General features: G+C 40.4%; 1 protein-coding gene across 1 annotated transcript in view; it reads right to left on the reverse strand.

Annotated features, from left to right (window-relative positions):
* Positions 1–7,441: 7,441 nt before the first annotated feature.
* The window catches only part of ankrd50 (ankyrin repeat domain 50), a 36,604-nt gene continuing 16,631 nt past the window's right edge, over positions 7,442–27,414 (reverse strand). Inside the window, exons 3-5 of the mRNA XM_084431062.1 lie at positions 25,587–25,807; positions 9,650–13,188; positions 7,442–8,963 (exon numbers count right to left, since the gene is read on the reverse strand). Coding sequence (XP_084287188.1) covers positions 9,653–13,188; positions 25,587–25,807 — 3,757 coding nt within the window. The 3' untranslated portion in view covers positions 7,442–8,963; positions 9,650–9,652. The remainder of the gene's footprint in view (positions 8,964–9,649; positions 13,189–25,586; positions 25,808–27,414) is intronic.

Here is a 27,414-nt window from a genome sequence, read left to right on the forward strand (position 1 = left end):
ACACACACACACACACACACACACACACACACACACACACACCCCTACCCACACACATACACTCAAATAAACAAACACTCTCACTCTCTCACACACACACTCAAATAAACACTCACACACAAGCATCCACACACACACAGACACAGACACAGACACACACACACACACACACACACACACACAGAAACAGTCCCCCCTCCTCACTCACCAGCACAATCAAGAGATGCTTAAAAGCACCAGGAAACTAAAACACACCCACCTCTGTGTCTCAGGCTTCTGACAGACTGTGTGTGTGTGTGTGTGTGTGTGTGTGTGTGTGTCTGCGTGTGTGTGTGTGTGTTGACTAAGTTCTGCTTGTGTAGACTGTAATTCCCCGACAGTAGAGACGTGTCCTCAGCTCAACTCTGAACAGATGCTCACACACACACACACGCCAAGAAATCCTCCAAAGCATCCAAAACACTCCCACAGAAAAAACACACACATACACACACACACACACACACACCAAGAAATCCTCCAAAGCATCCAAAACACTCCCACAGAAAACACACACAACACTCCCACAGAAAACACACACACACCAAGAAATCCTCCAAAGCATCCAAAACACTCCCACAGTAACACACACACACACACACACAGCTGTTGAGATTAACCGAGTTCAACACACAAACCCATCAGTGTGTGTGTGTGTGTGACTGGTTCTCCTCCACATCTGTCCACGAGACACAGTTTCAGAAACACTGATATCATCATTAACACTAATGACTGTTTACTAAATATTATGAGTCTAATAAATCTGTTGTTTTGCTTTGCCGTAAAACACAAGCATTTGGTGAAATCACGTTTCAACCGAAACAAAGTGTCAAAACACCCCAATAAACGATGGAAGACTACTTGAAAATAATAAATGATGTATAAGTCTGATTTTATTATGATTATCATTTTTTATATACTTTCATATATTTTGTATATTCTGTAATAAAATTCACCAAATCATCATCAAAAAAAAAAAAAGGTGTATGAAAAATTTTCACTGCGAATTTTCTTGTCAATTTCACAAATAATTCCAAAGAAACGGCAAGTAATTTTTAAAGTGAGACTGAAACAGTATTTCCGTTTTACTTACAACTTTATCATTTTAGTATTATTTATATAGCATTTCAGTATTTATTTTGAATTTGCTTTTATTTTAATATATTTTTTCATGTTATATTTGAACAGTTTTCATGTTAGCTAAAGTTTTAAGAAATTTGTGCCTTTGTCATTTGTATTAGTTTTTGTTCTTTTTAAATATTACCATTTAGGCTTAATTTATTTGTTATTTCAGTTTCGGTTTGTATTTATTTGCAGTTCATAATTGAAGTGCTTCAACGTGAGCTTATTTCAGTAGTTGCCATAGTAACATTTCTAATTTTTGTCACGTTTTTCCATCTAATACTGATATTTTATTTCAGCTTTAGTTCAGTGACCAGAACCCGTCAGAGAGAGTCAGTAAAGCTGAATGAGTGTGTTTCTGCGGCCTGTTGCGCGGCTCAGCGTCACGTATAGCCTATAAATATAAATCTGTCGGATCAGCATAACAGGAAAACTTTAGACATGACTCGGGTAAAAAGCCTGAGGTCTGCGCTGCCACGTGCAGCTCGGTGTAATTACGGCCCTCACCGCAAGACGAATGACGGAAAGACTGAGGAAAACTAGAGTAATTCAGCGTTTGCTGCTGCTCATCCACATCACTCCTTTAGCTCTGTCAGATCCGTAGAGTTATAAGGGCTTTATATGCTTTATAAGGGTCTGAGTCGAGCGAAACAAGGCGTTTAAAGGGACAAAAATCAACATTCAGCATTCAGAAATGTCTGCTTTTTGCTTATAATGAAAGTAAATGGGGTCCAAAGTTGTTTGACTCCATATGTTCTTCAAATATCTTAGTTTACAAGAAGAAAAGCGTCAAACAGGTTCGTAATGACATGAAGGCCTTGATATACTGCACACACTCACGAGAGCCACGATTACATCAATATGTACATATGTGTTGCGCATTTTCTTCTCAATAACAAAATTAACACACAGTAATAATTACAGCAGTGAGAAACCGGCGGTTAAGAAAACAGCATCTGATCATGAACTCTTTATAAATCCTAAAAGCAGGTGCGCAGGAACAGAGAAAGCAAATAATCGAACTGAAGTAGATGAATCCCGCACACGGCTACAGCTTACCAATCTTATTTTAATGTTTCGTCGTGCAACCGTCATCAGGTATTGTTTTAGCTTCATCTGTTTTTGTCATTTTTACAGTAAAATAATGTTAAATGTAAAGTTTTTGGAAGTGGAAGTCATCTTATAATTTACAGCCAAAAAAAAAAAAAAAAAAATTTTTTTTTAAATTAAATTAACATTCCCATAATCGTCCGTGTGATTTACAGTAAAAAAAAAAAAAAAGTATAATTTTTTTTTTAAATCAACTGTTGCTGCCAGATTTTTACTGCAAAAAATATGGAGGTGGCATTTTAAGTTTTACAGATTTAACTTAAATTTACAAAAAAATTATAAAATATAAATATAAAACATAATATATTGAATATATATTAAAAACAGGAGGTAAAGAGAAAGACAAGATTCATCACAAGTAGCTTTTCCACAAGCTGATGTAAATATTATAAATATATATATATATATATATATATATATATATATATAGAAGGTGCACAGTGTCATACACAAGAATACAAAACGCACAACACTAAAATTGTGCAATAAACTAATTAACATAAGATGTAATATATTTGAGTAATCTGGTTTATTAACATGATTAAATTATTTGTTGGTAATTTTCAGTTCATTTCTGTAAAACCTAAAATGTCACTGGCATATTTCGGTTACACTTTATTTTCAGGTGTCATTGTTACAGTGTAAATATATATTTAAGTACTGAGTAATATTACTATAGAGCTGGTAAGTCCCGCCCCCTTCGCTAACCCCGCTGGACCTCTAGGTTGAAAAATCGTCAATGCAAGTGAATGGGAGAAAATAATTATTTTCTGGTCCCGTTTGAATTGTGCCATGAATGTGAACATATGTTGTCTGTGAATTTTTTATATAATCTTTCATGTTACGAGTTTGACAGTATATGGTATGATTCTTCGGCTAGCAGTTGTGGAAAAGACATAACGAGAAAGACTACTATGTGACGTCACCCCATAAAGTTGACTTACCCGTGGTTTTCGCCAACCTCAACGATTTTGTCCTCTCCCTGAAAGAAGGCGGTGAAGTGCACCAAAGACACAGTCATGTTTAGCGGGATCCGTGAGCTAGTGTCCGTGTGCGAATGGTGGTGACGTTTCAAACGCGTCAAAAGCAGCGGAGAGTTGTAGTCTCTCACACAAAGTCTAACCGTATCAAACTTCTACCCGCTAAACTGTAGCATTCTCCACACGAAAGATTATATAAAAAATTCACAGACAACATATGTTCACATTCATGGCACAATTCAAACGGGACCAGAAAATAATTATTTTCTCCCATTCACTTGCATTGACGATTTTTCAACCTAGAGGTCCAGCAGGGTTAGCGAAGGGGGCGGGACTTACCAGCTCTATAGGGTTAGGGTAGGGTTGAGGGTTAGTTAGCATGTAGTTATGGATAATTTACTGGTATTACTATGGTAAGTACATGTAACATATGTAACAAGGATCACTGTAAAATAAAGTGTTACCCATATATCTGGCGTTTTATTACTGTCAAACTCACATTTCACATTTTGTCACAGCAGAAATCCCCTGAAGGCTTTGAGAGAGACAGATCACTCACTGAGAGTCTTACCCTGACGAGTCTCGGCACGACCGCTACCCGTCTCCGCTTCCCTCCGGATGTCAGACCTGGTCCGGCTGAACTGAACACAAGCAGCAGAGAGACGTCAGAGATACTCAGCCTACACACGGCTATTTACAGCCAAGCACTTTTACAGAGAGCCACAGTCCCATTCTTCTGCACTGTGTGGACGAATAGCTTAGAGATTGAGCAATATCTGTTTGAAACAATCTCCCTTCACACACAAATACGGTACACCCTTAAGGTTTCAAAGGGGATGCCATAGATAGAAGAACCATTTTTTGGACCTTTCAAGCAACGTTTCTTAAAAAAACACTTTAATAAAGAACCTTTATTTGGATTACTTTGGATGTTAAATGGAGCCAATAAAGACCCTTTGTTTTTAAGTGTACTTACACATATTCAGATACGAATCTCCAGCAACAGTCAGTGTTCACATTCTTCATGTGTTCTCGTCATCCTTCACCCACATTATGAAGACCTGTGGGCACACAATCTTTTCCCCTGAAAATCTCGTCTTATCATCGGGAACTCTGAAAACACAAGATATATACTTCATGTGTGAAAGCTGTTGGAGATTGAGATATCGCTGGCTCCTTTCTGTGAGAGATGCAGTCTTGTGATATGGGGTGAAAACAACATGTTTGTGGCGGTGTCCACAGGTGTTGCGTAGAGCGAGGGCACTGAGCCCACATCCACACACTGCACAACACTGAAGATAACATACTTACCAACCATCTTAGGGCAAGACACTACAGGGGAATCATTAGGATAAAAATGATCTAATCAACATCACACTGAGACAATTTTCTGAAATGTTTTAAATATGCATTAACTAATTAAATATGCACTTATTTACATTCCCAGACGTATATCTGAACATTGGATAATAAAGCCAGGTTGAAAATTCCTGTTTGATGTTGTTGACACATTAGATATCTGCTTTTATCACTGCATGAATTGGAAATTGCTGTCAAGAGACAGAAATAAACACATTTTTCATCGTTTTTATAGTTTTTTTTATAGCTGAAGTGGAGAAAGAAGTCAGTATAAAATATACTGATTTTAAAGAAATGCACAGTAATACGCAAATAGAAATAAACTTAAAGTCCACCTGTGGTGAAAATCCAGCTTTTAATGTTGTTTATGTGTCTGTGTGGTGTTTTTAATGTGCTTTAAGACAAAGCATGTGTAAGTTCATAAGTCGACACCATTGCTGAGTATTTCCTCCTTAAAACTGCAGTGAACCAAAGACAGTCTCAAACACACGCTTTGAAATCGCTGGTGTTTCTGACGTCACAAACTACCTTGTAACCAATCAGATCAACGTGTGATCGTCAACCAGTGGATCTCTGAGCTGAGCGAGTGAGTGGAGGCGGGGCTCATTTGCATATTCATAGAACCGCGCATACTAAATGAGGCAAGGGTGTCGAGTTACATTCAATATATTTTAAGAAATAAAGATTTTAATTTTAGTGATCAAAGATGAGTTTTAAGGGATAAAATGATTGACTAAATGATTGTCAACACTGCACTGGCTCCCTATTAAACATCGTATAAATTGTTAAATATTGCTGATTACTTACAAAGCACTAAATGGTTTAGCCCCGCAGTACTTGAGCGAGCTCTTAACGCATTATAGTCCGTCACGTCTATTGCGATCTCAAAATTCCGGCCAGTTGATAATACCTAGAATATCAACATCGACTGCTGGCGGTAGATCCTTCTCCTATTTAGCACCAAAACTCTGGAACAGTCTTCCTACCATTGTCCGAGAAGCAGACACACTCTGTCAGTTCAAAGCTAGACTAAAAACACATCTCTTTGACCTAGCATTCACATAACACATTATAGACTTCTTCAATTCCATATTAGACTGCATAGATTAGGCCAGCCGGAACCGGGAACACTTCCCATAAATCCTGATGTACTCGTTACATCATAAGAAGAATGGCGTCTACGCTAATATTAGGCTCAATCCCAATTCACCCCTTGGCCCTACCCCTCCGTTTTGCGCGTTTTCTCGATTCTCTTTTGGTTGGAGGGCTAGGGGTAGGGGTAGGGGTAGGGGTATGGTGAAGGGCCAGATAGCCCTTGAAACGAAGATTTTTCGGGACCACACTTCAAACGAAGGGGTATGAGAAACGTACCTGCATACACCGGCTACAGAGGCAACATGACTGCCAATAATCATTTTCTTTATGTCACATTCAATCTTGTGTTCATATTTACGGTCATGTTATTCAAATAAACGATTGCAAAAAAAAAAAAAAAACCGCTAAAGTTCGTTAACAATATGACGCGTGTAAAAATCAAAAGTTTGAAGCGAAGTGGACGCGCGAATGAGGCGAATTCGCGTCCACCGCACCGCGCTAAACGCCTCATTCGCGCCGCAAGACCTCCAGACGCGCGTAAACGCGTCTTAACATTGAAATCACTCGCGCCAGACGCTCTATTCGCGTTTGGTGTGAACGCAGCATTAGGCGTCGAAGATATCGTCATCTCCGTTGTTTTCTGCGAACTTCAGAAGAAAAATGCAAAAAAATAACTAACTCACGCAAGACTACAGCTGACGATGGCATCTTGGAAGTTTGTGATAAACATTGGCGCATCTCCTGTGATGTAGGCACTAGCAACGACGTATAATGACGTGTAACGGTGTAGTAGTGGTGTCCCATTTCTTAGGGGAATATTTTCACCCCTACGCCTTGACACTCTGTTTCAAGGGGCAAGGGTAAGGGGTAGGCGAAGGGTTAGGGGTAGGCGAAGGGGTATAAAATAGAATTGGGATGGGGCCTTAGTCTCTCTGTTTATACAGAGGTTTACTGCAGTCCGCCGGATCCAGGCTGTATCCAGATCCGATGAAGGACCAGCGCCTGGACGCGACGACAACGCAGTCCTGAAGTGTCAACCAGTCTCTCCGTTTCCTGAAGTGAGGTGGACCCCGGCCGTATCCAGATCAGATGGCGGATCTGCACCTGGACCTATCCATGACGCATCCTGAAGTGCCAGCCTCATCAGCCCTGTGAAGGCCTCATCAACATGACCAATCTGACCTCTGACCTGTAATGCTGCCTGGATCATAATCATGCACTGTTCATTCATTGGCCAGAGGAGAACTGAGCCAGCTGAGTCTGGGTTCTCCCAAGGTTTTTTTCTCCATTCTGTCACTGATGGAGTTTTGGTTCCTTGCCACTGTTGCCTTGGCTTTTGGCTTGCTTAGTTGGGGACATTTAATATTCAACAATATTATGTATATGCCTTATTATGGGTGGACGATGATGCAATTTTCTTCTAGAAACAAACTTTGTTGTATTATGTTCATGATATCAATGTGAAGCTGCTTTGATACAATCTGTATTGTAAAAAGCGGTATATAAATAAATGTGACTTGACTTGACTACAGTGGGATTTGGAAGCAAAATTGCCCAAAATTGCATGAAAAGACAATGGTTTTGCCTATAGTGTCTTGCCTTAAAGTAGATTTGACATTGTTTTGCGGGCGTCGCTCTGGTGCTCGAGTCCCTCCTGCAATGCAAGCCTGTGGTTTCCAATCAGCATGAGCAACAACAAGTCATGATCAACTTCGAAAACACCACAAATCAAGAATGAATTTGCTTTGGCAGAAAAGCAGATATGTTTATTAAGCACTTTAATATGTCAGAAAATTCAGCTCAATATAATACAGGAAATTAAATTTCAAAATGTGAACATTTTCGATGTACACGGTCAGCTATTTACAATCAAACTTCTCTTTAAACGGACTCCAAGGCTCAGAACCGAAACAGCTGAACAAAAGGAGGAAAACAGATGGCTTGAGATCTCTGAATACTGTCCAGGGTTCATCTTCATCTTAAAAAGTGTCCTTGTCCCAGGCTTTAGTAAAGTGCCTTTCTGTAATTCTTCAGAGGACAAGCTTTCTGATGCAGTTACACCCAATATGGCCTTTCTCATGGCAAACAGATGTCTGAAATCCAGTCCACACCCGCCCGGTCCTCCCTCCCCCACAGAGACCTTGTTTCTATCCTTTCTGGGTTTTAACTTTGGCTTGAGGAGTATACATTTCAAAAACCCTATCCTGAAATTGCAATATTACTGTGGTTTGCTGCTTGGCATGAGTAAAAAGCACAATGACCTTTCACTGACCTTGTAATCAGAAGTCCCTGACATCGCCTGCACACACACGAAACTACCCTCGTTGCATTTTCTTCAGTCGCTGAGAACTCTGCATTTAGCACCAAACTCTGTAGTTAACGATACACGTCAGTTGTTTAAATATGCATGTAAATAGAGGAAAACAAACAAACAAACAAAGACAGGTCCCACAGGGACTAAATAATGAAGCATGGTAAAGCCAGAGTTACTCTTCCTTAAGGGCATCAATAATGCTACAAATATAATATAGCGTTAAAATGACGGAATAAGACGTTTGTGGTTCGGGCCTGTGAGAAAAAATAATACAAAATAATTATAGCAGGCGACGCCAAAACATAGCACCATGATAATAGCAATACAGCACACATGGAAAAGGCTTTTTCTCCAAAATAAATATGTGCGAAGAGTAAACTAAGACTGGTTTCATAATTTTACGAGTTCACCGAATGACTAATGGAGACTTTAAGAGACTCAAGACGTGAATATGACAGAACGTTTGTGATATTTGTCAGAGGAAACAACGTACTCCGGCGGCACATTGCTGTCAGTTGCACTTGTACAGGTCAAGACAAAACAAACAGAAAATTTACATTTCTTCTTTTAAAGTTAAAATAAACAAACAAAAGCATTAAAAGGCAAAAAAATAAAATAAAAAAAAGTAAAAAAAAAACGAAATACAATTTAGATTTTTTTCAAAAAAGGAAAACAAAGGAAGAAAGTGCATCCACTGCCTATTAAATATTAATGCATTAAATTAAAAGCGTCTGTGTGCATCGTGGTCACCACAAGAAGGCTGGAGCATCAACAGGCACGAGTACTAGTTCGCATCACCGCTGGGCCACAATCCCCCTCTTCATTTTCCTTTCTTCTTGAGATGTTCCACAGAGAAATGCGAGAAATGGTCTCAGTTCTTTTGCGGATGAAAGCGTTCACTTTGGCACAGTCTCTTTCTGAATGACGAATAACGATTAAGACATCTGAAAAAGCATCAAAACTACCCAGGTCAGTATTTGAGAAGTTATTGTCAATAAATATATGAGTGGTTCTCAAACTTTTCAGGCCAAGTACCACCTAAGTACCACCTTCGATCAAATCAAAGTGCCTAAGTACCACCCAAGTACGAATTTTTAGCAGCATAGACCGGGTTTATTTATAATACATATTCAATAACATTCAGCAATATTATTGATTTGACTGCACTGACATTATTGGATGAGAACTGAATTGAGCTCAAGTTCAACTGAACCGAATCAACACTGAACCGACTTCAGCATCACTGATCATTATTTTCCTGTTCATTACTGTAAAGCTGCTTTGAAACAATCTGTATTGCACAGTGTTACATAAATAAAGGTGATTTGACTTGCCGTACACAAACCATAGTTTGAGAACCACTAACATGCATAAATGAATGATTTTACTGTGGTTATCTTAGAGGCCACATGATGTTTATTTTTAAAAAAGAGAAAAGCTTTACACTCTACATCATTTATAAACATCACAATGCTATAAAAACTACAGAATTACAGCTTTATGTAAAAACACACTGTAAATCTGCATGACAATTTAATAATACTGTGAATGCAAGTTACAAATGTGCTTTAAGATACAAAAATGGCCAATTGACATGCAAAAACTCAATTTATAAACGTCATGCACTCACCATTTATAACGGCGTCTCTTTTTTGCAGTTTATCCCAGGGTCCGATCCTTCAATCTGGAGCTGTAAGGCTTGTTTCAGGCTTAATTCCGTCTCCCCTATTGGGTAATTGTCCAGTAGGTCCTGGTGGCCCCTGCTGGGAACGGTTCTGGGGACTGAAACTCTCCCGAGAAAAACCTGGTTTCCCTGCAGGTGGTATTTGGGGTTGGTCATAATGCCGTTCCTCTTCTTCTCTGCACAGCTCTGGGCCTGAATGTAAAACTGCTCCTGCGATTGGACAGAATCTACGGCGTTGGATCGGCCCACTATAATCTTGCACTGAGGATCTTTAACTGCAATGCTGGACACTGGCTTATTCAGCACAAGGCTTTTATCAAACTGAGTCAGCTCATACTCAAGAACCTGACCTTGTGAATAAGAACTATTCTTGCTTTTCTTCTTTTCACTCGATGTTCCCTTGTTCGAGCAGTTTTGGCCGTTCTTGGATGCTTTGGTGGACTTGAGGCCTGGCTTCACCTGGCTCCAGTCAAACTCGCTGGTTGGAGAGCCAGGTTGAGTGCCGACGGATCTCGTGGTTGAGGAGGGAGAAACGATGGATTGTCGACTACGACTGCGAGGCAGCGAATGCTGCTGGATCTGCTCGATGAAAGAAAGGGCATGGACGCTGTCAATGGGGACAGTTTGGGCTGTCGCAGTGGACGAGGTGGTCCTCAGCGAAGAGTTCTTTGAACTTTTGAGAGAGTTATTGGAGAGGGAGGACTTCTGCCGGTCCACTGTTGAGTCTGGAGACTCTGACGGTGAGCTGAAAGCATGAACAGGTCCGTTGGATTGTCCTCGCCCGGCATGAACATCACCAGCTCCCGTGCTTCCAGAGCTGCTGGACTTTATAGTGAGGGACTGGACTTTCCCTGCAACTGAAACTGGGATTTGTTGCTCCATAGTGTGGACCGGAGATGGGTTACATCCATTGAGACTTGAGGCACCATATTTCTCCAAGAGTTTGATTATGGAGCTGTGACCACCTTTGGCTGCCACTCTCATGGCTGTGCGTCCAAATTGATCAGCGTGATTAGGATCCGCACCATGTTCTAGAAGAATCTGAACCGCGTCAATGTGCCCCTCCTGAGCGGCGATTCCCAGAGCTGTCGCACCCTGGTTGCATGTGTGGTCTACAACAGTGCCGTTTTCAATCAAGATCTGAACGATCTTTATGTGACCCTGCCAAGCTGCCGACTGGAGAGCAGATCGTTTCTCGTTATCACATGAGTTCACATCTGCGTGGTAATTGATTAGCAACCTCACCATCTCTACGTGGCCTTGCCAACACGACACATGCAAAGCCGTTCTCCCTTCCATATCGCTGGCCTCAACATTGGCGCCATTTTCGAGGAAGTACTCCGCCATTGCCAGCTGATTCTCAAGTGCAAGGATGTAAAGAGTTGGGCGACCGTCTGCATCCTTAAAGTCGATATCTGCCCCGTGGCTCAGCAGCAACTCCACGATGTCTCTATGTCCCTCTAGTGCTGCAACTCGGAGAGCATTTCTCCCATCATACCCTCTCTGGTCGATACATGACTTGTTCTCCACCAAGATATGTACACAATCGTAATGACCCTCTTGAGAAGACAGAATCAAAGGGATACGTCCATCGTTGTCAATCTCTATGCAGCGGGCACCTTGTTCAATGAGAGCATCACACACTTGTCTGTGTCCCTCAAAAGAAGCCATGTGTAATGGCGTCCAGCCTGCGTCGTCTCTGTGGTTTTCATCCAGTCCTCTGTCCAGCAGAGTTCGAACAACCTCTACGTTCCCCTGTGCAGATGCTATGCTAAGCACAGTCCTGCCTTCGCTGTCGATACTGTCCACTGCGGCACCCCAAAAAAGCAGAGTATTGACAACAGAAGCGTGTCCCATAGACGCCGCAGCAAGCAAAGGTGTTCTCCCGTTGTTATCCGTATGATCGACATCCGCTCCTCCTTCTAGAAGCAGATCAACCACATCCACATGGCCTTCGTAGGCAGCCACTAGAAGTGGAGTCATGCAGTCTTTATCGCAGTGATCCACCTCGGCTCCCCGGTCGATCAGGAGGCTCACCACCGCGCCGTGGCCCTTACTTGCCGGCACGCAAAGAGCCGCGACCGAGAGCGCAGTCCTTCCATCAACATCCTCGTGGTTTACCTCAGCCCCATGATCCAACAAATGCTCAACAATTTCTCTGTGGCCCATGTATGCGGCAGCGATCAGCGCTGTTCGTCCTTCATTATCCGCCTTGTTGACTTCGGCTCCATGCTGAAGAAGGTTGAGGACTATATCTTCATGACCTCCCCAAGCGGCAGCTCTCAGGGCAGTTCTGCTGTCCGCGTCTGCGCAGTCCACTTTAGCTCCTGCATACAGGAGAGCAGACACAACTTCTGAGTGCCCTCCCCAAGCTGCAGACCTAAGAGCGGTCCAGCCATCATGATCCGTGTGATTAATGTTAGCGTCACACCCGATGAGACAGTTGACCACCTTGGTGTGGCCCTGTCTAGCAGACAGAGTAAGTGCAGTCTGTCCATGGTTGTCTGCCAACTCCATGTTGGCTCTTCTAGAGATAAGAAGGTTCACAACATCCAGATTCCCGCTGTATGCGGCATTGGCTAAAAGAGTTCTCCCGTTGGAGTCGGTCTGATTAACAGAAGCGCCGTTGTCTAGTAGAGTTCGAATAGAGTCCTCACGTTCCAAGGCCTGTTGCACAATGCATGAAGCATGGTCATCTTCGTTGCTAACGTGAGCCCCAGCTTTGACAAGTAGTTGAAGCACCTCCTGTTCTTTAGGGATGGAAGTGGACAGGGAGTCTTTAGCAGGGGTGCCATTCCACACCATCCAAAGGGCGAGATTAAAGGGCTCGATCTGCAGGTTAGAGTTGATCAGGTGGTAGGCAAACTCCTGCACCTCAAGAGGTTTAAGCTGCTTTGCTCTGCACGTGTAACTCATTGCCATCATTCTGTGTCCTTCGGCTGCATTGCAAAGGTATTTTTGTGTGCAGTGCTTAACATCCAGGAGCCATTCGGCAAAGCTGTAGTGAAACAAGATCTTAGTACTTCCAAGTCCATTAATAAGCAGCTTGGAGAGAATGTCCATCTTCTTCTGAAAGTCCTCCATCGTCAAACTCATGTTTTTAGTCCAAACTGCATGATAGAGCTCCCTGACAGTCAGCGGCCTGCAAGCAGCCAGAATAACGTTCAAGATAGCCTGGACTTTAGCAAACTGCTTTCTGACAAACAGTCTCTGGCAGAGCCAAAGGTAAAGTCCATTCAGTGTTCCCGGGATGTCTCGAATTTCCCGCAGCATGATGAAGTTCTCAACCACGCCGTCAAGAACGCGCTCAAGGTACAAGAAGCAGCCGCTGCTCTTGATGTGGAGCTGGTTGAGCATCTCCGCGGTCTCCTTCGTGAGGTGCTGGCGTAGCGCCTCCTCCTGGTCTAGCCGGTGGAGGATGTATTGCTGCACATCTTTTACGATGTAGGCCTTTCGTAGGTCATCTAGGCTGATCTTTCGGAATCCTACAGAGAGGACAGATACAAAGGGCGATTAGTTTGGCTTGAAGTCTGCACATTGCTAGTTGTCACATTTGATCACGGTGAGGTTTACACATAAATGACTCAGTGAGCCGATAGCTGTAGATTGGTTTGAGTATCAGCCTGAGAACTTGACATACATTGTGGATAAAGTAATAGCAGAATTTTAGAAAACTGGGTCACAACTTTGAGCAGACAACACTGACTTTTCATTTTTGATCTGGTGAGGTCAACTGACCTCGGGGTACGATTGTGTATTTGTATTTATTTATTTACGAGTTGCTGATCTGTTATTTACTTGAGATGGTTTTAACCGGACCTCAGTAGTAATTTCGTTCCAGATCATGTACCATGTTTTTGGAATGACAATAAAATCCTTGAAACCTTAAAAGCTATATGTTAAAAAATAGAGTTTGAGTTTGAATACCCCTTTTGGCTCCTATGTTGCAGAATATGTAAGGGTTAATGCCCTTCGAAGTGTCCATTGTCAGGTATTAATGGATGACGGCGAGGCGTGAACCAAAAGGTTGCCTCCGCCGAAGTCCATTAATACCTGACAATGGACACCTCGAAGGGCATTAACCCGCTTATACCATGGTCACTTGCCAAATAACACATTTTTAAAACATTAGTTTATATTTTAATTAGTTTTACAATCGAAATCTTAAGTTTTTACAAACAATAACTTGGTTTCCCTGGTTACGCCTGACGGTTTATTTAGCAACCGGAGATATTTATAGTCCGCTCGATTTATAGTCCGTATAGATACTTTGACTGCCTGTTGCTATGGTTACTCACAGCAGATGTAGCCAGCGCATTTATTTATTAATTTCGAACGGTAAACAGTCAATTTCACCAGAACTCCTTTACTAGGTGTCCTCTATCACTTTTTAATGGACACCCTGCAGCCAATCAGAATCGAGTATTCACCCAGACCATGGTATAAATACAAATAAACACGATAAAAGACCTTCAGAAGCTAAGATACCTATATGTATAGTTCCCACAAGACAATACAAATTTTAAATTAATCATCCTGTTTACAATTATTTCCATTCGCTTGGTTCCTAGCGTGTCTTCTTGAGCATCAATAAATGTTTGCACCAATTGTAAAAAAAAAAAAAAAAAAATTGTGTCCCTCTTTTGTCCTTAATGTGAAATGCTCAAATATGTAGAAAACCAAAGGAACATGCATGAGGATTTTTTTTTTAAGAATAGTGGGAAGCTTCACTAGTCAGGACAAAGCAGCGGATCACAACTATGACAAAACATACAAACCATAAAAAAAATAAATAAAAAAAAATAAGATGATCATCTCAATTCAACTATTATTTTGCCTTGTGGAATATATGTCAAATAGCTTCATCAGGCCAATACTAAATATAAAACAAAATGCATTTTTTAAATGGAAAACATCTTGCAGATACCACAAGAGGAATGCAAACTTTCTTTTACACACACACACACATTCATCATCTTGCAAAATATACAAACCTAAAGGCCAGAAGTGACAGATAAAGGCACTTTTCCTGCAGAAAAGATGAGTGGAATTTGCTTTGTTTTCTCTAGAAAATAAAACAAAAAGTGTAATGATTCCTGTGGCAGAACTAGGTCACATCTGCAACTTCACACAGTTTGAGGCCCGCAACAAGAGCTCCACGTAAACTGTAAAGAGATTTTGCAGAATAAAACAAGGCAGAACTTAAGAGTTTTACAAATAAGCTCTTATGCCAACAGATGTCAACAGCTTAGGCATTCTGCTTCAGATAAGTGCAAATTCCATAGTTTTATCTGGGTCGGCATGCCTGTTTAACAAGGGCCCGAAGGGCAGATCAAGAATTGTATGCAAAGTTTTTATTTACAGTTCCCATGGACTCAAGAGGTCAAAGGAAAAGGAAAAAACATGAACTCCTCTAAGGTCATTCACATATGTCTTAGCCCTACTGGTGGGAGAGCAGCTAAACATTTCTTTCCATGTAATTTGATTGGTCGCTCACTCATGCAATCTATACGAGTCTATTTTCTATGGGAAAGAGGATAAAACAGGCCTTCCTCCTCTCTGAAAGGAGTGTGTTTACAACAAGTAAATACAATATACTTCAAGTCAAGCCCCAGAAAAGTGTTTCAGACAAACCAGCAACACACACACACAAAAAAACTGAATACAGATTACATCTTTCCTGGCCAGTCCCTTAGTGTTTGAAAAGTTCACAAAACCCCTTTGAATGAGATTATATAACGTCCATCTTTCTGAAAGGGCTCAGGAGTTATTTTCTTTGTCTTTGGTGCTTAAGGCCCGAGGCGGCCGTCAACAGCTGAGGTTTCCCAAATAAAACCTGTGTGAAATTTAAACCGGAGCCTGAATGACAACAGAGGCACACCTGTGGACATTCATCCCGCCTTCCATGCCATCCTTTCTTCTTCTTCTTCTTCTTCATACCATTGGCTTTCAATATCCAGTTATTAAATAACATTTAGATCCAGTTTACCTTTCACAATAACCGGGCTAGTCAAAAGCATGCAGGTTACAACCCATGTTCCCGCTCTGAGCCCCGGCCCGGCTGAGGTTTGTTCTTGTCATTAGTGGACTAACTGACCCAGACCTTCACCCTGCCATTATAAACACACAGCCGTCTCCAAGCCTTGAGCTCGTGCGACTCCAGATGAAGGAAATAGAAAGGCTGGAAGAGGAAGGGGCCTTGTATGGGGACTAAAAGTGGGGCAGTGGAATAGATGACCCAAATACATTATTTGGCCAGCGGGCCTGCATGTAACTAACTCGTCTATTTAAGTAGGTTGTTGGGTTTGGAAAACTGCCACCAGTTTAAGAGTTCACAGGGTTTAGAATACGGATAACAAATGACTGTCTATCTAGTAAATACTGGAGTCATTTCAAGAGTTCACAACATATTCAAGATTTAGCCTCGTTTTGTCTTCTAAAAGTGTTTTATAGCACCTCTATCTTTATGTTTTCATCATCCTACCGAACACATGTACACGGCGGGAGGTCGAGGGAAGCCCTGCGCTGGCAGATCGGGCACCGGATCCTGGTTTCCACAGAAGAAAAGGTGGTTCTGTGACAGATTCTTCTTATTATTTATTATTAATACTTTATACAATCAATACAATAATACTATACTGCATATATATATAAATAATTGGAATTTCAATGTTGCTTCGGCACCTGAATCTTTAGGCACCTCACGATCTGATTACGGAAATCACTATCCAATTCTATCCAAATATATATATATATATATATATATATATATATATATATATATATATTTTTTTTTTTTTATGATTAATTCGTTAGTTTTGCGACTTTGAATATCACATTTATTTGTGCATTTTTATTAAATTACTTAAAAGTACTTTTTTAAAATAATGACAAAATAATAATAAATCAAATTGTATGTTAAGAATTAGTTGTGCAACAATACAAATGTGACAATTCGGCTTGATACACCATCTCATGATACACTAATCTCACAATACTTTGAACAAAATTGAGTTAAAATGGCGTTTAAATTATTTATATGGTAAACAATTAACAAAAAGTACTGAACAATGAAATCAGGCTTGGACTTGAATAGGCTCCTGTTCAGGGCAATGGTGACAGGAACAGAAATATTTATTGTTCAACTTAGGTAAAAAATATTTAATTATGTTAGACACATATTTACAGTCTATGACTACACACATTCAAAAAGTTTTAAATATTGTATTTTATTAAATAACGTTTAATAATAATTAATAAAAATGGAAGCTCAAATGCGTGACCTTCTGGGTTTCTTAAATTTGGGGTGAAATATGTACAAAATATATTGCAATGCTAAAATGCAACGATATGTAGTGACATGATATATTGTTACACTGCTAATTAAGAACCTGTAACTAAATCTAGCCTGAAAACATCCAAGCAAATGTACGGTAGTAAAAGGGAACATAGACATGCATTACAAGCAATAAACAAAAAGCGTTTCCAGACAAGCCGAGTGAGAGATTATTCTCTTTTTCTCAGTTTTATAGCGGCGGCTAATGCAGATCTATTTGAACATATCAGATGTTTTGTCCTGTCATAATGCATTCATTTTACATAATAAAAGCATTGAGTGCATTTATCCGTTCGACCGAGTGCAGTGTGTTTTGTCCCCTGTGGACGGCAGGTCAGGAGCTCTCCGACACCTGCTGATGAACAGACACGCTGCTGTTACATTCACACCGATGCTGCAGGCGCTTAGAGACGAAACTGGATCTTCAAGCATAAATGAATTCAATCAATCATACGACAGAGCCACAGACAGGTGTGCTTACACAAGGAGTGGCCATTGTGAGCAGCACTAGGGTGTGTGAACCGTCATATGCACATACTAGAGATACAGCGCGAGTTCCCGGAGGAAATCAAATCAGGGTTCGGACAGACACTAGCCGCGCTTCCATTACCTTTCAAATTGCGAATTGAAAATACGCCCAATGGAAACACGTCAATTTCGCAAAAACTTCCATTTATCGCAAAAAAGTTTTCCCGCTCGCATGAGGAGGTTTTTCAGGCAATTCGAAAAAGAAATATTTCGTAAAACTGCGATAGAAACAGTTTTTGCGCATTTACAGGTCAGCTGACGTAGACGACGCGGTGTGTTTGGACAGAATACGAGACATTATTAGTATTAAATTCATATAAGACAAAATAATTACAGGAATAATGGATTCTAAACCTCAAATAAATGCCACAATCAAGACCTCGCAGCAGATCTGAGGGAGAAACACCCAGAAACTCCTCTTATGTGCCGCTCACAGGTATAATAAGGGTCGTTCCTCACCATTAATGCTTGGAAAACACACACACATCTCCTTCCATTAATAATAATGGCCAGTGCAGTGGCTGGGATTGTGGGATATAGTACATAAACCTACAAACGTCCGTTGCCATGATTTTTGGAATGATTTTACTGATCGCGAGAGGAAAAATGAAGTTTTAGTCGCATAACATCAGTTAATGGAAACGCCGTCATTTCGCAATAGTTATTTGTCGACATTTAGAAAAAAAAAAATAAAAAAAATAAATAAATAAATATATTAAAAAATAATTGTAAAAAAAAAAAAAAAAAAAAAAAATCGCAAAAGTTTTGCTGAAATCTGTAATGGAAACGCGCCTACTGTCAAATAAAATTCCAGGACTTTCAATGACTTTAAGCACTAATTACAATCAGAGATCTCTTATCAAACAATATCTTAGTTATCTTTACAATTCTAAAAAAGGGTAAATGGATAACCTGTAAATGGATAAAGTGCAACACAAACAACGACTGCGGTAACTTTAACCACTGAAAGGACACTATGACAAAGATATCGCGTTCCTTATTAAAACTGGTTTTTTTTCTCCCATGAATATATGATTGACCTGAAGAATGAAAGATGGATCATATACTTGTATATCTATATGAGCAATATCACACGCATAAGCATGCGAAATGGCTCTCGCTAGATCAGACGGGTTGCAGTGTTGATTTTGTGTGAAGAGATTGTTTTATCAACTAAATTAAACACTAATTTCACCTTTTCATAAATATGGCCATTTTCAAGTGTTTTCCAGGACTTACATTTCAAAACCTCAAATTCAATCACTTCAAGCACCTTGTATGAAACCTGTCAAATGAGATTTCCCATTGTCTGCGTTGAGATCAAACTCTTGCTGAAGCCTCCAGCTTCTCAGATGTTTCTCCAGGGAAAAAACCTCTTTAATCTCTAAAGATGTTAGGAGAAACATCACTGACACCGTTACAAAGGTCATCAACTATGAAACAAATGCAATATTTAGCTGTAACGCAGCTCTACAGAAGACAATGGTGTCATTCTCCGGCTCATTTCAATGTGGATTCAATTTAGTTCAATAACAATGTTGCAAAGTTAGAGTCATTATTCAGCTCAATCCAGTCACGATGTTGCTCTAATGTGAAGCTGTCAGTGCAGTGAAATCCCTAATAACACACGTCTTTTAGACCCTGAGAACAGTTTATGCTTCAACCGTAACTGTGAACTGCATTAAATAAAGTACAGCCGACAGGAAGAGTCAACATTATCTGCAAATGCATCAGATTATCATGAGATCAGTCAAAACGCTCATTAGTTGAGAGGACGCTTCTGAGATCATCTGGGGTCGATTTGGCCTTTCCAGTGTGTGGTGACCGTCAGATGTTAAACCCTGAACCCCACGCACATGTGTCTCTTGATTACGCTCTGTACATGCGGTGAGGTTTCTGCATGAATGAAACACCGCTCGCCCTCGATCGCCCCACACATGAGCTCGTCTGCTGCGCCGCGTTTGTAATTATGTGAGTTGAGCTCTTCCCAAAAGAGAGCAAAGTTTCCTAAAAATACACTTGAATCAGCAAACTTCCCGAACACAAGCAATTCAAAGATCAAGTAAGTGTGTGTGTGTGTGTGTGTGTTCTGATCCAAATGCAGTGTTTCAGCAGTGAGTGTGCGTTTGGTGTGTGTCGAGTCAGAGGAGAGAGAGAGAGAGAGAGAGAGAGACTAAAATCATTATGTAGAAACATTAAATCATGTCTGGACATGTTCTCTGCTGCAGACGAGATGAAAGACTGTTGCTCTATTGTTGAACTGGATGCAATAGTATGATATCATAGATATTAGTTTACTTAAAAGTGCCCCATTAAGCTACTTTAAAGGCTACTGGTGTTGTTTTGGCGTCTCCTACAACAGCTTCACATTCATCCAAGGTCAAAATCAGCTCTTTCCTCTCAGTGTCTGAAACGCTTCAGTCTCTCTTAAGCCCCGCCTCTCTGAGAGCTGCTCTGCTCTGATTGGTCAGAAAGCAAACGCTCATTATCATATCTGAATCTCAGCTCTTGATCTCAGTGATACGAACAGTAACGATGGCGTGGGTTTCACCGGATCAATCTCAGAAAACAGCGTCTTCTCCACATGAATAACACGAACCAAACTCTTACAGTCTCAGATACACTACAGTGTTTGAGGGCGGAGCTAAGAGACGCTGCTCAGCCAATCAAGACCACAGGCTGCCATTATGCCTAATTAGGTACAAACCAACATAGGAAGTGAGACTGAATTACTGACGACTCGTTTCAGTTCAGAATCGATTCTTTCTTTTAGGAGATCTGCATCTTTTACATTCACTAACAGCTTTAATACACACTGCATGAAACAGCATAATAGGGCACTTTAACTTATTCTACACAATTTCTCATTGCATGATTTTACTGTTGTGTGTTGAACACAAGTGAAGCTCTATCGTCAGCAATAAAGAAGACACTTTCAAATTATTATACGTTTTTAATTATTATAAAATGAAGAAATAATAGATAAAACAATGTCTAAAGTACAACAGTAGACAAAGTTTCCATAGCTTAAGTTTAATTTTTCTCATTAACATTCAAGCATTTGCATCCATTTGATCAGTTCATGCCTTCTCTGGGAATGGAGTCCACGACCCCGAGCCGAACCATACGGACAAAATGCACATCACCATATATGTTTCTTACTTTCGATACGATATATTATGATATCGATATGAACAATATAAAAGCCTAATAAACCTGCCACAGCGGATGATGACGAGACCTACACACTTATGAAAAATGAATTTGCCAACTCATAAAACCTCCTCCTATAAAACTATATAACATTTTAGAAATAAAAATGGTACAAATAAATTAATGTTCATCTTTTATTTGAATTTAGCCTTCATACTCACCGTCTCCACTTTATTAATATTAATATCTTTAACTCTAAACAATAACATAGGCTGATTATATTATTCTTATAGACTGAAGCAGAAGTGCTTCAGCCGGAGGATAAACAGTATTAAAGTGCTGCCGAAAACAGAAAAAAAGAGATCAGCCAATCAGGAGACAGGATTCTCCTCTGTGCGATGACAGCTCAAGGTACGGGATGTTTGCAGGAAAGACGGCGGCACACACACACTTCCTGATCTTTCAGTCGGTGTTGAAGCAGGAGCTCAAATGCACATTATGTTTTCAGTGCATGAATTATTGTGCAACTTTTCTCAGTTGCTCTAATAATGCGGGAAACTCCTGAAAACATACAAGACTTTCCGGCTCATGATTCAGGACAGACACTTGCCTTAATATTGTGCTGTGAACCAAACGCCTCAGGAGTCAGCTGTGCCTAAACCAGCACAAACACACACACACCAGCACAAACACACACACACACCAGCACAAACACACACACACACACACACACACACACACCAGCACAAACACACACACACACACACCAGCACAAACACACACACACACCAGCACAAACACACACACACCAGCACAAACACACCAGCTCAAAAACACACACACACACACCAGCACAAACACACACACACCAGCTCAAAAACACACACACACCAGCACAAACACACACACACCAGCTCAAAAACACACACACACCAGCTCAAACACACACAAACCAGCACAAAAACACACACAAGCACAAAAACACACAAACCAGCACAAAAACACACACACCAGCTCAAAAGCACACACACCAGCACAAAAACACACACACACCAGCACAAAAACACACACACACACCAGCACAAAAACACACAAACCAGCACAAACACACACAAAAGCACACAAACCAGCACAAAAACACACAAACCAGCACAAAAACACACACAAACACACAAACCAGCACAAAAACACACAAACCAGCACAAAAACACACACAAACACACAAACCAGCACAAACACACACAAACCAGCACAAAAACACACACACAAACCAGCACAAAAACACACACACACACACACCAGCACAAAAACACACACACACCAGCACAAAAACACACAAACCAGCACAAAAACACACACAAACCAGCACAAACACACCAGCTCAAAAGCACACAAACCAGCACAAAAACACACACACACCAGCTCAAAAGCACACAAACCAGCACAAACACACACAAACCAGCACAAACCAGCACAAAAACACACACACACAAGCACAAAAACCCACAAACCAGCACAAACACACGCACACCAGCACAAAAACACACGCACACCAGCACAAAAACACACAAACCAGCACAAACACACACAAAAGCACACAAACCAGCACAAAAACACACACACCAGCACAAAAACACACAAACCAGCACAAACACACACAAAAGCACACAAACCAGCACAAAAACACACAAACCAGCACAAAAACACACAAACCAGCACAAAAACACACACAAACACACAAACCAGCACAAACACACACAAACCAGCACAAAAACACACACAAACCAGCACAAAAACACACACACACACAAGCACAAAAACACACACACACCAGCACAAAAACACACAAACCAGCACAAAAACACACACAAACCAGCACAAACACACCAGCTCAAAAGCACACAAACCAGCACAAAAACACACACACACCAGCTCAAAAGCACACAAACCAGCACAAACACACACAAACCAGCACAAACCAGCACAAAAACACACACACACAAGCACAAAAACTCACAAACCAGCACAAACACACGCACACCAGCACAAAAACACACGCACACCAGCACAAAAACACACACACACACACACAAGCACAAAAACACACACACACCAGTACAAAAACACCCACACCAGTACAAAAACACCCACACACACCAGCACAAAAACACACAAACAGCACACACACACACACACACACACACACACACACACACACAAAAACACACACACACCCACACACAAAAACACACACACACCAGCACAAAAACACACACAAACCAGCACAAACACACACACAAGCACAAAAACACACTCAGCAATCGACAAAACCACCAAAAATAGGCATTATTTTTTGCCAACATCGCACAACTCTACTTCAAACTCGTTTAAACCGGCAGCAGAGCAACTCATATGACGGTTCTGCACTATTTCCCACAGATTAACCTTTGACCCCCGAGCCCCATCGCCATGGGAACAGCACAGAGGTCACAGAGGTCGGCCCCTCACACCCAAACACTGCTAACGGTCAAATGTGTTAATGAATAAGTGTGCGCATGTCGAAAGTGCAGGTGCATCTCTAGCGCTGACTCTGAACATCTCAATATGTGTTAGCCAATCACAACGTCAGAGGCGGTCGACTCTCCAGAGACCCGCTTTATTCATTCATTTATTAAGATGGATTGTATTTATTTATTTACCATGTACATATTGACATGATCTATACATATATGTTTTGTTTTATTATTTTATTTTATTAATGCTTTTGCAACATTGTGATACACAGTCATGCTAATAAAGCTCATTTGAAATGTAAAATCTGCCGATTTCATCCAGGAAGTAGTTCTGTTCTGATACGCTGAGATGTTTCCAGCTAATATTAACAGCCTTACATTAGTGGACAAAAGCATAATGTGCACAATAAGAGCATGAACGTCTATTCAGAAAATGAAGAGTGAAGTTTAATGCGTCTGATTTTAATGCTGAACACGAACCACTTCAGGCTTTCAGTTGATCTTCTGGTCTGAGGTCAGTGTTTACTGGTCTCTGATGTTTACTGTGTGCCGCCACACACACACACACACACACACGGACACACACACACGGTCAGAGTGTATTTTTACTACCGTTTGACCTGGATTCTGAAAACCTGCCACCTGTTCCTGTGCTAAGACACACACACACACACACGCACACACACTCCAAATAATTCTTCTCACATGATGTCACAGTATCTCAGCATCACAAACACAAAGCAACATGAACTGACTGAATATCACAACACTAATATGTGCTTGTGCAATTATATAGCTTGTGGTTTGCAAACATTATGAACGCGTAGCACATGACAACGTGCTCTATTAAACATGCAGCTTTCAAAACTCAAAACCACACAACAACAAAAGATCATTTACTGAAACAAAACTGCAAAAACGCCTCGTCCGGAAATCTGACATCACAACCTTGAGCACATTAACATTTAATGATATAATAATGAGCCACATTTATGCATCAATGCCACAGTTAAACATCTCAACGTCCACAAACACACTGTCAGTTCACCTTTTAGTGCGCAATCTTGTCCTCTACACACAGTTTGTGTAGTGCCATGCCAGATTCTAGATCTATTTTCATGGCAAAATTTTTTATATTAATATAATATAAAGATAATATATCAAAAACAAAAAAAATTTATATCTAAATTTCTTTCTAAAAAAGAATAAAATGCCACAAAAGTGTAATAAAGTACAAAGAAGTGAAGAAACGTCAGAGTGAGAAAGTCACAGGACAGATTTAACAAACTCTGTCAATGAGGGATTTTGTTTCAGACGGTTATGAGACAGAATCCATACGGCCAAAACAAGCAGCAGCGTTTATCTGTCCTCACACACACACACACACACACACACACACACACACACACACACACTGTCTCTCTGCTCATTAGAAATATTCAACACATCTGGAGCTGATTTCCTGTGCAGGCGCTGAGAAACTCATCCAGTCTGAACACACAACTGCACTTTCCTTCAGAGCACTGGGACATATTATTATTATTATTATTATTATTATTATTATTATTATTAAAATTAACACGTTACAATATTGTATTTAGGGATGCACCGAAATTAAAATTCTGGATGCACTTGTTCGAAAACCAAAACTGAAAATAACTTTTTAAAAATAATTATAATTTTTTTAATTTTAAATTAATTGTTAATTGTATTGTTATTAGACTTTTAAATTAAATGCAATAATTTTACTGAATATGAATAAAAAAAACTAGATGCCAAGAAAATTAAGAAAAAAAACCACACACTTTTTTTAATAGTAACACAACAGTTGGACAGAAAATACAATATAGCCCTATATTAAAATAATATTAAATATCATTATATCAATATCACCTTTTTTCTCGTTCGGCCAAAAAACGAAAATGTATTTGTCCTGAAGAACAAAGTAACCCATTGTGTTACATTGTTAAGGAAAGTACCAGACAGGACTGGGTGGAAAATATAAATATCTTGATTTTAATCAATTCTCATTTTGATGAGCCGATATTGATTCATAAATCCCAAGAATCGATCTTTTAGTCTGTGCAGTTTTCAGAAGTTCTCTACACATTATTTGTAGCTCCTGCCAAACAATAATCACAATAATTGCTGTGCTTTGATACTTTTGATTTGAAACATATCTCAGCTTTTAAATCCGGTCAGATTTACTACTAGTTACAGCAGCAAATAAACATGATGAACATCAGAAGGAATGTTGAAAGATACAGAATAACTTCCTGAAATCGATCATGTCTCGTATAATCGTCAATAATAGAAGGAACAGCTGAGTAAGAGCGTGGTGAGAGCTGGTCACCTGTGAAGAGTTTGGTGATGTGCTTGTTCTGCCGGCGCGCGGAGCAGATTAGCAGGAGCCACGGCGGGAACAGCTCGTGATGGGCCGCCAGAAGCTCAGCGATGTTCTCGGATGTTTTCTGCTCTCGGTCTCGGGTCAGACAGCCCTCGTCCACCGAGTCCACCAGCACCAGCAGAGCCTGAGCAGGAGCCTTGCAGCTCAGCAGCGGCAGCAACACACACCTGACACACACACACACACACACACACACAGGTGAACATGCAATTCATATGACATTTCAGCAAAATATTCATCAAGTATTCTCTGCAACATTTAATGTTTTTTAAATACCATTTTTAAACACAAAACATGCAGATTTACAAAGAAGTTTAAAAGTCTCCGCAAGTCATTTGTCGGTTCCGTTGTGAAAAACTAAATTCTATGTTTTCAAGTTTTAATTGATCTGGATTCCGTTTTAATGGTTCAATAAAAATGTAATAAAGAAAAAGTACATCTAATCAACTGAATTCATAAAACTTTATTGCATTTTTATAAACATTTATTAAATTATTAAGCACTTTGCATTTCAATTTTAACAATAATAGGGACTCTATGAAATGTTTTATTAATTCAGAAAGTTTGCTTTAATTTTTCACAATTCCGTTTTTAATGATTAAATACAAATTTATTATCGAAAACAAAACTAACAATTTACACAATCTTTTAAAATGCTGTCAAATGTAACATTAAATTTTTTTGTGCTGCACAACAAAAGTTTACAGCTTAAATTAAACCATGGATGAAAAAAATTGTGTGAAATTAATAAAAAAGAAAAAAATGACTTTATTACGTCTGCTTTACTATAGTAATATGTAATTTCTGTCACAATTTCTTCAAGTTAAACCGGACTTTTATTTTGGCGGGTTGCAGTGAGATCTTTGATTTTGTTTTCTCAGATGAAATGCTGAAATGTTGACATTCATTAACAAATGTTGAATATTCACAGACATATCGCCATTTGATTGACGAACCCTGCGTTTGATGTATTCAAAATCTGCCTAATCCCATGATTCCTTCGGTTCAATCCCTCATTCTGATTGTATTCCTCGATTCCGCCTGTGTTTTCTGCCAAGCCACAGGATAAGTAGTGAGTGAGTGTGTGAGGGCATAACACTGCTCTTTGAATAATCAGACAGGAGTGTGTTTCCCAAAAGCAACTTCTGTCGTTCCCAACAAAGATCAATGGAACTTCTGACCAAAAGTTGCTTCTGGGAAACATCAAAGCTAGCGATTACACCGCGTCTCGTTACAGCGAGCACACTCTGACGTCTCGTTACAGCGAGCACACTCTGACGTCTCGTTACAGCGAGCACACTCTGACACTCTGACGTCTCGTTACAGCGAGCACACTCTGACACTCTGACGTCTCGTTACAGCGAGCACACTCTGACACTCTGACGTCTCGTTACAGCGAGCACACTCTGACGTCTCGTTACAGCGAGCACACTCTGACACTCTGACGTCTCGTTACAGCGAGCACACTCTGACGTCTCGTTACAGCGAGCACACTCTGACGTCTCGTTACAGCGAGCACACTCTGACACTCTGACGTCTCGTTACAGCGAGCACACTCTGACACTCTGACGTCTCGTTACAGCGAGCACACTCTGACACTCTGACGTCTCGTTACAGCGAGCACACTCTGACACTCTGACGTCTCGTTACAGCGAGCACACTCTGACACTCTGACGTCTCGTTACAGCGAGCACACTCTGACACTCTGACGTCTCTCTACAGCGAGCACACTCTGACACTCTGACGTCTCGTTACAGCGAGCACACTCTGACAC

The sequence above is a fragment of the Rutilus rutilus genome (assembly GCF_951802725.1).
Source record: "Rutilus rutilus genome assembly, chromosome: 14".
Taxonomy (NCBI): domain Eukaryota; kingdom Metazoa; phylum Chordata; class Actinopteri; order Cypriniformes; family Leuciscidae; genus Rutilus; species Rutilus rutilus.